At 55.1% G+C, this 12594-nt stretch overlaps 1 protein-coding gene across 9 annotated transcripts in view; it reads right to left on the bottom strand.

The window, feature by feature from the left end:
- Nucleotides 1–12594, bottom strand: part of TRIM9 (tripartite motif containing 9) — a 63248-nt gene that overhangs the window by 15974 nt on the left and 34680 nt on the right. For 7 of the 9 annotated variants that reach the window (XM_063399713.1, XM_063399712.1, XM_063399704.1 and 4 more), the window contains exons 4-6: nucleotides 4149–4259; nucleotides 3073–3226; nucleotides 907–1064 (exon numbers count right to left, since the gene is read on the bottom strand). In XM_063399713.1, the coding sequence (XP_063255783.1) occupies nucleotides 907–1064; nucleotides 3073–3226; nucleotides 4149–4259 (423 nt within the window). The remainder of the gene's footprint in view (nucleotides 1–906; nucleotides 1065–3072; nucleotides 3227–4148; nucleotides 4260–12594) is intronic. The other 2 variants (XM_063399705.1, XM_063399711.1) reach the window with 1 other exon arrangement.

Below are 12594 nucleotides of genomic sequence, written 5' to 3'. Positions count from 1 at the left end.
GCTCCAGGGAGAGCTCAGAGCCCCTGCAGGGCCTGGAGGGGCTCCAGGAGAGCTGGAGAGGGACTGGGGACAAGGGCTGGAGGGACAGGACACAGGGAATGGCTCCCACTGCCACAGGGCAGGGATGGATGGGAGATTGGGAAGGAATATTATCAGCAGCAAGCACTGACCTTGTTCTCCCCACACCCAGCCTGCTGCTCCCTTCCCTTCAGGTCCCACCCACATCACCTCTCCTTTGCCTCAGTTTTGCTCTGGCTGCTGCCTGCCTGAGCTCCTTGTGGATAAATTCAGAGTGCAATGGGCTCTCAGTGGATGTGAACACTCCAGGATAATTATCGGCATGTCGGATCAGAGAAAAATCATATTTTAATTGTGTAATTACAGCAATTTAAAAGCCCTCAGGCCTTAAACACCTCTGCTTGCTGGCAGCTGGCAAACCACGAGGCTTTCATGGCAATTAGTATACCTTGCATGAAATATTCAGCAACCCAAAAATGTGGAGCTTCATGGAACCATGGAATGGTTTGGGTTGGAAGGGATCCCAAAGATCATCTTACTCCAACCCCCTGCCAAGGGCAGGGACCTTCCACTATCCCAGGTTGCTCCAAACCCTGTCCAGCCTGGCCTTGGACACTTCCAGGGATCCAGGAACAGCCTGGGTAACAAAAGCTTCAAACTTGTTGAGTTTCCAAGCCAACCTGGCCACTGGAAAAGGAATTTGCATCCCCTCAAACCACCCTGTACCCCAAAACCCCACAGCTTGCCTGCACCATCCGCTTCCCTGAGCACCCCAGCAGGGAAGACTTGAAAATAAAAGCATGAGGACAAATTTCTGTGGTCCCCTGATGGCAGAGAATCACTGGAGGCAGAGCATCCCCTTCCCACAGGGCTGGCTCCAGCACGTACCCTGAACTGGCCGCCGTTGCCGTCGTCCAGCTCCAGGATGTATCCTTCCACCTGCACCGTGGACAGGGGCGGCTGCTTCCAGGACAGGGTGGCACTGTTGTTGTGGGTGCAGCACTCCTCCAGCTGCAGGATCGGCGGGGCCGGCACTGGGGAGGACACTAATCACCAATTAGTCCAATTAGTGCAACCCCGGGGGATGCTGCCTCGGTGGGAAGGCAGTTCAAGGGGTAAGGGGGGAAGCAGAAAGGATTGTTCTCCCACCAAGCTCCATAAAATTCTTCTCCCTCCCACCAGCCTGGTCAAGCCTTTCTGCTTTATTGTCATTTTCTAATTAATTTTGGAGAATTATGGCAGCACAATGTGTCTGTTTTGAGCTGCCTGGGCCTTTCATGCAGCCAGTCCCAAACCTGGGACATTCCCCACAGGTTCTGCAGAACCCTGGGTCTGGATTTACCTACAGCCCTGCTTTTCCATTCAATAAACTCACTGCAACAAAACTGGGGGGCTGAGTACCCCCTTTGGCTCCCAGCAGCTGCACAGGGGACAGAAAGGACAGGGGACAGAAAGGACTGCCAGGGTTTTTTCTGCTGGGCTTGGGCACCTCCACGTGTGTCCCACAGCCCACTCCTGCTGTGAAAAGCACGGGAGAGTGACAGCTTGACAGGGAGATGTCCCCTGACACATCCCTCAAGAGAGCTGCTCGTCCACCCTCCTCATCCTTACTGCCCAAAGAGCCAGTGGAAGCAGGCATGGAGAACCCAGACAGGATGGGGAGGAGCCATGGCTGGACTTGGGAAAAAGCTGGATCTGCTGGCAGAGGCTCAGCACTCACCCCCTGCGACTCCTGCACCTCCTGGGCTGGATCGTCCAGGCTGGCAGTGGGGTGGGATCCTTGCACCTACTGCTCCCTGCTCTTTACTGAGGCCTCAGGTGTTGCCCTCCCTCCCCTGGTGCTGTGACACAGATTTGGGATCCAAACCCAGGCTCCTGCAAAACCAACAACTGATTTCCACAACGAGGGTGAGCTGGGAGGAGGAGGAGGAGGAGGAGGGATTTCGTAAGAGGAGGGTGGGCGGCTGAACCAGCAGCAGATTTGCTCTTATTAATTAAAAATAACCCTCTGGGCTGAATTGCAGAAGGGAGGGCAGGAACACAGGGATGTGAAGCAGCAATCCAGCCCTTCCTGGGTTTGCTCTCCAAAAATATTCCTGACATTTCAAATTAACAGCTAACGAAGAGCAAGCACGGGCAGCTCCTCACTGCTGCCAGCACCAGCGGGGCCATCAGCTGAGGATGCTCCTTGTGGGGACAGAGGAAGAGTGTGGCCAGCATCCTTCCTGTCCCTGGCCACTGAGACACCCTGGTGTGTGCAGACAGCTCCCGGGCCAGGAATTCCAGGGAGTTCCAGGAATTCTGTGATGGGAATGAAGAGCAGTGCCAGACCTGTGGCTGGTGGCTCTTGGTGGAGGCAGCTGAAGGTGCAGCCCACGTTCAGTGTCCTCCTGAGCGTCCCTGGGTCACAGCCCCTCTGCACCTGTGTCAGCTTCCCTGGGCTTCACAAACCCCAAATCCCTCACGGGCTGCAGCAGCCCTTGGTGGGACAGGAGAAGGAGCACAGAGGGAATGGGGAACAGGGAGGAAATTAAAGCCAAAATGATGATTTAAACCAAGACTGAGGTGAGGAGAGGGAGGGCAGAGCCCAAGCTAAGTGACCTGGCTCTGTGTTTGGAGGGACATCTGGTCTGTGACAGATGCTGCTGAGCACTTAACGAGCATGGGGATGTGAGAAGAGGTTTGGGAAAAGCCTTGTGCTGCTCTCAAAAGAGAGACCTGCAGAGCACTTTTCAATGCACTAATAACTTTGTCAGAGCAGTTCTTAATGCACTAATAACTTTTAAATGCACTAGGAGTGCTTTTCCAGGCAAAGCCAAGTTCCTGGCACCCTTCTCTGGCTCACAGATACCCAGGGATCCAAGAGAGAAAGGCAGATGGTCAGCCCAGGGATGCAAAACACACAGCAATGGGCACAGCTCTGGGTTTGGGGTGCCCAGTCTTGCTGGGAGATGAGAAACTCTCCTTTTCTGCCCTTTCCTTGGGATGAGCTGCACGGAGAACTCCCAGCAGGAGCGGAGCTGAGCTGTGGGGAGGCACTGGAAAGATCCTTACCTTTCATCTGGACGAAGTCGAGCTGGTGGATGGACTGCAGCAGGGGGGCGTTGTCCAGGTTCAGGTCGAAGTCCGTGGTCATGCGGGGGGTGAGCGTCCCCTTCCCCCACTGATCCTCGGTCATGTGCACCCTCCTGATGAGAGCATCCGAGATCTGCAGGGATTCACAGCCTCAGCTCAGTGGGGACACGTCCCAGGCCCCGTCCCCACCCTGCTCTCCCCCTCTCTCTGATGTCCTGAATTTTTCCCTTCCCTGTGTCCCAGCCCCTGCGCTGCCCAAGGCAGCTCTGAGCTCACACTCAGGCTCACTCAGCTCTCTGCACACAGCAGGGACACAAAACAAATCCTTCTCCTGCTGCACACCAAGGACAGCTGGGACAAGTGTTCAGCCCAAAGCACAAACAAGGGGGGCTGAGGGAGGAACAAGAAGGATGGGACTGCATCACCTGGGGCTGCAATGGGACAGTGAAACCCCAAAGTGCAAATGGACCAAAACTTATCAAAGTGTGAGACCTCGGGACCGTTTGTCCATTTTGTGTCCATTTTGGGTCCATTTTGTGTCCATTTTGTGTCCGTTTTGTGCCCATTTTGGGTCCACCTTGGGTGCAGCCCTGGCCAGGCTCTTGTCCTGCCCAAGGTGTGTCCTTCAAGGCATTTTAATAAATCTCTGCTTTATTCTCCAGCTCTGTGCAGTCTCTGTTCCAGCTCAGCCTTCCCAAGGGATCACCTCTGCCTCCCTGCTGAAGGCTGGGATGTCACACGTGGTTTCCAGCATCACTCCTCACTGCAGGCTCGGCTGGAACAGGGAACCCCAGAGTGCTGGGTGCTATTTAATGGCAGGGTTTAGTGCCAAGGGGAGCCCAGGAATGAGTGGTGGGATGCAGCTCCCCAGGGCTGTCTGTTGGTCTCTCAGTGGAGAGCCACAAGCTCATTGTGATCCCTGCTCCAGAGATGCATCCCTGCTGCAACCCTCTGCTCCAGAAACGTCCCTGCCCTGATCAGAGGCACATCCTGGATTTTGTGGGGCCATCGTCCCCGGGGAGGAGGGGAGGATGTGCTGCATCCCCCGGGCTCACCTGCAGGAAGCCGCTGGGGTCGTTCTCCTTGATGACCTCCAGGCAGTATTCCATCAGCCCCGTGGTCTGCCGCAGCTTCACCGTGCAGTGCGAGATCTGGTCCCGCACCACCTGCAGGGCACAGGACAGCGGGGTCACAGGGACTGTAGGGGACAGGGACAGCAGGGAACAGGACAGCGGGGTCACAGGGACAGCAGGGGACAGGGACAGCAGGGAACAGGACAGCGGGGTCACAGGGACTGCAGGGGACAGGGACAGCAGGGAACAGGACAGCAGGGACACAGGGACAGCAGGGAACAGGACAGCGGGGTCACACGGACAGCAGGGAACAGGACAGCGGGGTCACAGGGACTGCAGGGGACAGGGACAGCGGGGTCACAGGGACAGCAGGGACACAGGGACAGCAGGGACACAGGGACTGCAGGGTCACAGGGACTGCAGGGAACAGGGACAGGCAGGGCTGGCCAAGACTCACACACTTGTCTTGGGTTGCAACATGTAACCAAAAATGTGTATTCCATTTGCCACCTGTTGAAACTGGTTGGGAGAGGAGTTTTCTTTATCTCTTGTATAACCCACTCCTCATAACCCCAGGGGGGTGGGTGTCTGCTGTCAATGTGCAGCTGTTAAACCCAGCTGGGGCAGGGCTCTTTATCCCTTCCAGGACCCATCCTCCCTCCAGGGGATCTCTGCTGTCCAGGGGCCATCGAGGCTCCCTGCAGGGCTGATCCAATTCCATCATCCATGGGAGATGCTGCACCCAGGGGAGGAGCCCGGCATTCCCACCTGGATAAACCCTGGGATCCAGAGCCCAGCACAGCCTGTGTGCTCTGCATTCCCACCTGGATAAACCCTGGCATTCAGAGCCCAGCACAGCCTGTGTGCTCTGCATTCCCACCTGGATAAACCCTGGCATTCAGAGCCCAGCACAGCCTGTGTGCTCTGCATTCCCATCTGGATAAACCCTGGCATTCAGAGCCCAGCACAGCCTGTGTGCTCTGCATTCCCACCTGGATAAACCCTGGCATTCAGAGCCCAGCACAGCCTGTGTGCTCTGCATTCCCACCTGGATAAACCCTGGCATTCAGAGCCCAGCACAGCCTGTGTGCTCTGCATTCCCAGAGGAACACCAGCCCCATCTCACCCCACGGCACCTCCAGAGGAAACTGCCCCTGCTCCAGGATCATCTCTGCTCCCACAGAGCCACAGCTGCCCTGCAGGAGGGCTGGGATGGGCTGACCCACAGGGTGCCAGGTCGTGTTCTGACTGTCAGTATTTTTAGGATTTTTTTTGTTTGCTTTTTTTTTTGGTATTTTGTATTTGTATTTTGTAACATTCCTAACAAAGAACTGTCATTCCTATTCCCATATCTTTGCCTGAAAGCCCCTTAATTTCAAAATTATAATAATATAGAGGGAGAGGATTTACATTCTCCATTCCAAGGGCAGCTCCAGCTTTCCCTGGCAGACACCTGTCTTTCCAAACCAGATCTCCAGATCTTTCAAAACCTGGTGAACAACATAGAATCGCAGAAAGTCTTGAAGGTCCCTTCCAACCCAAACTAATCTTGTTCCACTCCCTGCTCAGGTACCTCCTGTTCCCCACCTTCCACTATCTCAGGTTCCTCCCAGCCCCGTCCTACCTGGCCCTGGACACTTCCAGGGATGGGGAGCCCACAATCTCTGTGGGCAACCTGTTCTAGCAAGCCTTGTTTAGCCCAAAATCATTAACACACATAATTATTCCAAGCAGGAGAGCAGCTCCATGCCCTACCTTTAATTAAGCCAGCTTCCAAACATCAGCTTGAGAGCTCCATGCAAAGCAAATGCCAACTTCCATGGATCCAGAGCTGCCCTGTGCAGCCTTGGGATGCAGCCAGGTTACGGGGCTGGCTCTGGGGCAGCTGCACTCCGCAGTCCTGGGTGAGGAGTGACCCTGGCAGTGCCCTTTCCCAGAGGAATGAACACACCACCTCCCCCAGCCTCATCCCTGGGGATCTGCTTGAGATGCTCATCAGCTGAAGGGACTGCACAATTCCCTTGTTTTCTCCGCTGAGCTCCGAGGGAGGGAAGTTCCAGGGAGAGGGGATAAATAAATAAACCCAAGCTCTGCCTGGGGCTGCCCAGGCTCCACATTAAGGCACCTCCTGCACTCACAGCTCCTTCCCCAAGGGATCACATTCCAGCATCCCTGCAGAGAAGCACAAGTGTGTGTGGTTCACTGGTGCTTGAGGGCTCTGCTGGCCTTCCCTGGAGCACAGCAAGGAGGCAAGTTCAGCCTAGAATTTATTTGAAAGCTGGCTGGTCCTTCACACTGAATCCTGCAGGTCCTGGGTTTCTGCTGGCAGAGCAGCTCAGGAAGAGAGATTTTATTCTCAGACGAACATGCTCAAGCACTCATGGAAGATTTTGTATTCCCTACTCCTGGAAGAGCTTTAAAAAGCTGTATAAAGTTCTCCACTAGCACTGAACAAAGCTGTGCAGCTCCATGGAGTGTTACAGCCAGGATGAGCTGTGAGGATGAGCTCTGCAGCTGCAGCAGGATGGGAAAAGCTGCAATAAACAGGGATGAACATTCCTGGGAGCTCAGTGCCTGCTGCTCCACAGGCTCAGCAGTGCTGGGATGCTCTCTGAGCTGGAGAGCACCTCCTCCTGCCAGCACCCCTCCAGCATTCCTGTAAGGAAGCACATCAGGCTCCCGTGGTGAAGGGACCTGGGCTTCGAGGGGAGGTGACTCCTGCCGGGCAATCAATGCCATCATGTGTTGGCTAATTAAAATTTAATCACCTCTACTTAATCACCTAGCAGGAAGAAAAGAATTACCAGTCTGGCAGCTTAGGAGCACAGATTCATTCCGGTTGGGAAAAGCCCTCCAAGGACACCCAGGCCAACTGTTCCCTCAGCACTGCCAAAGCCACCACTGAGCCGTGTCCCCAGGTGCCACATCCACATGGATTTTAAATCCCTCCAGGCATGGAGACTCCTGAGCAGCCTGTGCCGGGGCTGGACACCCCTTTCCATGAAGAAGTTTTCCCTAATATCCAATCTAAACCTTTCCTGGTGTACCTTGAGGCCGTTTCCTTCCATCCCATCCCTTGTTCCCTGGGAGCCTTGGGGACAACATCACTGCTGGTGTGAAATGCCATGAAACGCTCTCCAGAACAGCTCCAGATTTTTAGGGAGCAGCCATTCCTTGCTGCTCTCAGCAATCCCAGCCTGGTGCTCCCAGGATGTGGCAGAGGGAGGCTGGAGCAAGCCCGGGAGCCGGGGAGGGCGTGCAGCCAGAGCACCCCGTGTGCAGGGAGGACAAGGCAGCAGAGGGAGCTCCCATATTGCTCCTCCGGACCAGGACATTGTCCAGAGGCTTGTGGAGATGCTGGATGGCTCTGAGATGGAGCTTTTGAGCAGCAGGACCTGCACACACGCTGGTTTGGGCCCCAAGCACTGCTGTTGTTGGAGTGGGGAGTTCACTGAGTGCCAGTTTCTAATACCTGAGTGCACTGGAACAGCTCTGCTGGGGTGGATCACAGAATTCCAGATGGTTTGGGTTGGAAGGGATCTTTAAAAGCCATTCAATCCCATCCCCTGCCATGGCAGGGACACCTCCCACTGTCCCAGGCTGCTCCAAGCCCTGTCCAGCCTGGCCTTGGACATTTCCAGGGATCCAGGGGCAGCCACAGCTGCTCTGGGCACCCTGTGCCAGGGCCTGCCCACCCTCCCAGCCAGGAATTCCTTCCCAATATCCCATCCATCCCTGCCCTCTGGCAGTGGGAAGCCATTCCCCTTGTCCTGGCACTTCACCCTTTGTCCAAAGTCCCTCTGCAGCTCTCCTGGAGCCCCTTCAGGTCCTGTAAGGATAAAGTAGAGCCAACAGCTGCTCCTGGAGATCCCACTCCTACACTGACCTTCCTGAAAGAGGGCAAGCCCCTGGATTTCCTTTCCCAGCAGGGATGCTCAGTCCTCAGGGCAGGATCCAGCAGGTGCAGGGGGGGTGCAGAGCAGCCTCTTGGCTTCGTGTGACCCCTCCTGCTCAGAGAGAGGGCTCAGGAGCAGGCTGCTCCTGGAAGGGTTTTTGCCTGTGTGGGTGTTGTGTCTCCCAGCTGCACACATGAGATAAATCCCCTCTGTGGGGTCCAACCCTGGTGTCAGAGCACATCCTGACTGTACCAACCACGCCAGAGGCAGGTTTTGCATTCCCTGCCTGCAGATTGGCAAGCAGGGATCCCACCCGGCACGCCTGGAAAAGCCACGTCCCCTCCTCACGTGAGACCCCTCCGTGGGGAAATGCACGTGCCACGGGGAAGGCAGCAATGATAGGATTGCTCCAACAATCTTCTTATCTTCTTTGCAGCCTTAAATCTCTGTCTGGTTTGCCCAGGATAATGAATTTGTGAACCTCTCCCTGCCGGAGCTGATGCTTTCCAAGGATTTCCAGCAGCATTGCCATCTGCTCCCTCCAGCCAGGCACCAGCTCCAGCAAAAGGCATTTGCTGGGTGAAGACATCATAAAAGCTTTTCTCTTTTTCTAGAAAGATGGTCAAAGACCAGAAAAAAAAGAGGCTGTGGAGTCTCCAACATTAGAGACACTCCAAACTCACAGGGAGTGAGTTCCAGGTGACTCCAAAGCTGCAGCTCTGTCGCAGCCCTTCTCTAACTCTGATCCCTCAGGGATCCAGCATCATCCTCCTGCAGAACCAGGGCATAGAACAGCACTTTAATTTCAGCATCTCTACAGCAAGAAAGCCAACAGCTGCCTTCACCAGCACCAAACTGCTTTTAAGGCAAAAAGAGGGGTTTTTGGTTGGGATCTAATGGGGCTTCGTGGCTTTAAAGGAGAAATGGGATGCACACAAGAGAGAAAGATTCCATCAATCACTGTGATTAGTAAAATTAAAGGTTTGGGAAGTAAGACATAAACATCTCTCACACATTTGAAGGCCTGGTCTAAACCCAGTGTGGTCAGTAAAGTCAAAATATCGTCCATGCAGCCTTAAGCCACTTGAATCCTGGGATCCTTAAGCCACAGAATCCTGGGATTCTACTGATGGATGAGGGATTTCCACTCCCTGGGAGCCCCTGTCACCCCAGTAATGCAGAGTTTGTTGATGGAGAGAGCTGGAAGGGAAACCTGGGAGTTCCTCAAGCCTTGGACTCGTGCAAGAGCCTGTGCTGAGGGGCAGCCTTGGGGGGACATGAAGGACTCACAGGATGCAGCAGATTCCCAGGAAAACCTGGCACATCCACATGGGTTTTGGACACATCCAGGGATGGTGATCCCACTGCTGGCCAGGACAGCCCTTTCCATGAAGAAATTTTTCCCTCATACCCAATCTAAATCTCCCCTGACACAACTTGAGGCTGTTTCCCTTCATCTGGGAACAGAGCAGAGACCAACCCCAGCCTGGCTCTCCAGTGGCTTGTGAAAAATCCCTTGGAGGGATTTGGGAAGCTCCATACATTTTGATTGTGGTCATTTTTACCAAATACCGTTTTTTCCACCCTTTAAGTGCTAAATAAGGCAACAGCCAGAACCTGGCTGCTAATTCCAGCCTATAAAAAGGGGTTTTTGTGCACTCCCAGCAGTTCACCACGACCTTAAAATAGGAAATTCTTTCAAGAGCTTTTCTTCCCTGAGATGACATTAACTATAATTTACATTTTAAATTTAATTTTAATACAGCTCCTAGAAGGCAGTAACATCTCTGCTCAGCTCTGCTTAAGTATCTTCCTCCCTTTTTTTAGCACTTGGGTGGATAACAGGTCTCAAGGCAGTGCCTGGGATGAGTCCTGCTGGGAATGTCCCACGGAGGACACGGATCCTCCTCACCCCGGGTCACCCTGGGGAGGGAAGGTGTTGTCCTGGGAGCTGCACACCCAGATGGGGAAAACCCCAGATGGAAAAACAGCCAGGACAGACCCTGGCAGGGTTGGAGTGCGCTGGATCCCACAGCCAGAGCCTTTTCCAGGTGGTGTTTCCATGGTGACTCTGGAGAGGAGGCTCAGGCTGGAGCTGGGAACAGCAGAGCTGCTGTGCTGGCAGCACCAGGAACCTGATCCAGCAGGGAACACCGAGTTCCCCTGGAAAATCCCGACTGCAGCCTCGCAGAAGGAGCAGCATTTCACCTCTGGAGATCCAGTGCCGTGCACAGAAACCCTTGCTGAGTGTTTCCTGTGTCATCTGCTCTCCAGGGAAACGTGGCAAATGCTGTCTGCCCGAAAAGCCAAAGCAGCCTGGAGAAACCATGGAGCAAAGACATCCCACGGCCTGAAGGCTGGAAAAGGACTGGAATGCTGCTGAGAGCTTCAGGAGGTGCACCCACAGCTCTGTGTGTGTGTGTGGTGGGCTGAGGAGAGATTTCCTCCTGGGATACACTCCAGGGAAGCCTCTGTGTCCTTTGCACAAACCTGCCCGTGCTGGAGGACATCATCCCTCGGGAAAAACCCCAGTGCTCCTCTGAAAACCAGGACCAGCAATGAGAGGGACAGGCAGGGAGCAGGAGCAGGCAGCTGGCCCCAGTGCTGCTCTGTTTTTTAAAGCCCAGGGTGTCAGTCTGGAACCCGGCCGCAGTGGGATTCAGGAAGGGGGGAAGGCAGCGAGCTGTCCCTTCCAAGCTGTGTCCTCACAAGGCTCTCCCTGCTCTGGAGCAATTAGTGCTGGCCCGGAGTCAGGCCTGGATTTGTGCCTGCCTCCACGGGATGTGTGTCAGGACAAAGCAGGGCAGCCCCAGAGCCCAGCCGGGCCCGGGGCAGCCACGCAGAGATGGGAATGGGCTGGGAACTGGGGCCTTGTCCTGAGAGGTGCCTGTGGCCCTGTGCCAGGGGCTGGCTCTGTCCCTCTGTCACCCTGTGCCTCTCCTCCTCCCTCCCACCCTGCCAGGATGGCCAACATCCCACTGGGCAGGAGCAGCCCACCGACAGAGCCAGGACACTGCGGCTGGCAGAGCCACCAGCTGGGACCTCAAAGGGCTCCCTGGCACTGCCAGGGCTCTCTGTGACCACTCATCCCCTCGGGTGAGATGCTCCAGGACAGGCCTGAAGGCTCTGGACAGGCCTCCTGTGGGAAAGGGTGAAGTTCCCAGCATGAATCAGCAGCCAAAAGTGTCCTGTGCTGATGTGAACATCACCCAGGACAAGACCCACAGTCCTGCTGATGTCCCAAGTTTTATTTTCCCTGTGTCCCAGTCCCTGCTCTGCCCAGGGCAGCTCTGAGCTCACACTCAGGCTCACTCAGCTCTCTGCACACAGCAGGGACACAAAACAAATCCTTCTCCTGCTGCACACCAAGGACAGCTGGGACAAGTGTTCAGCCCCAAAGCACAAACAAGGGGGGGCTGAGGGAGGAACAAGAAGGATGGGACTGCATCACCTGGGGCTGCAATGGGACAGTGAAACCCCAAAGTGCAAATGGACCAGAACTTATCAAAGTGTGAGACCTCGGGGCCATTTGTCCATTTTGTGTCCATTTTGTGTCCACCTTGGGTGTAGCCCTGGCCAGGCTCTTGTCCTGCCCAAGGTGTGTCCTTCAAGGCATTTCAATAAATCTCTGCTTTATTCTCCAGCTCTGCCCAGTCTCTGTTCTAGCTCAGCCCTCCCAAGGCATCACTGCAGGACTCACCCTGGTCACAATTCCACAGAAAGCACAGGCAGGAGGTGACCTCTTGCTTATTTACAGATGGAAATGGGCCCAGGCTCATCTCAGAGTGAGTGTAAATCACTGCAGCTTTTATTCCATTCCAGTGGGAAGTTTAGATTAGAAATGAGGAAGGAATTCCTGGCTGGGAGGGTGGGCAGGCCCTGGCACAGGGTGCCCAGAGCAGCTGTGGCTGCCCCTGGATCCCTGGCAGTGCCCAAGGCCAGGCTGGACAGGGCTTGGAGCAGCCTGGGACAGTGGGAGATGTCCCTGGCATGGCAGGGGTGGCCCTGGGTGGGATTTAAGGTCCTTCCCAAGCCAAACCATTCCATGATTCTGATTCCAACTGGATGAGCTGAGGTGCCACAGCTGCCAGGGCACCACAGAGCCCCTCCTGCCCTTCCCACGGCACGTGGAGCTGCAGGAGCTCCAGGGAGGGAGGCTCCAGGGCTAAATCAGGAGTGCAGCCACAAACCCAGGGGCTGTTTCTTGTTTTGAGCACCAGGCCTGGCCGATGACAAAGCCCAGCTGATAATAAGGGTGGGGTGGAGGCCACAGGAAAGGAGCAGGCAGTGGGATGCAGATCCATGGATAGGACAGGATGAAGCAGTGGGATGCAGATCCATGGACAGGACAGGATGAAGCAGTGGGATGCAGATCCATGGACAGGACAGGATGAAGCAGTGGGATGCAGATCCATGGATAGGACAGGATGAAGCAGTGGGATGCAGATCCATGGATGGGACAGGATGAAGCAGTGGGATGCAGATCCATGGATAGGACAGGATGAAGCAGTGGGATGCAGATCCATGGATGG

This window comes from Prinia subflava, chromosome 5, assembly GCF_021018805.1.
Source record: "Prinia subflava isolate CZ2003 ecotype Zambia chromosome 5, Cam_Psub_1.2, whole genome shotgun sequence".
NCBI classification, from domain to species: Eukaryota; Metazoa; Chordata; class Aves; order Passeriformes; family Cisticolidae; genus Prinia; species Prinia subflava.
Note: the sequence above shows the minus strand (reverse complement) of the source record. Positions and strands in the feature narration are given on the sequence as shown.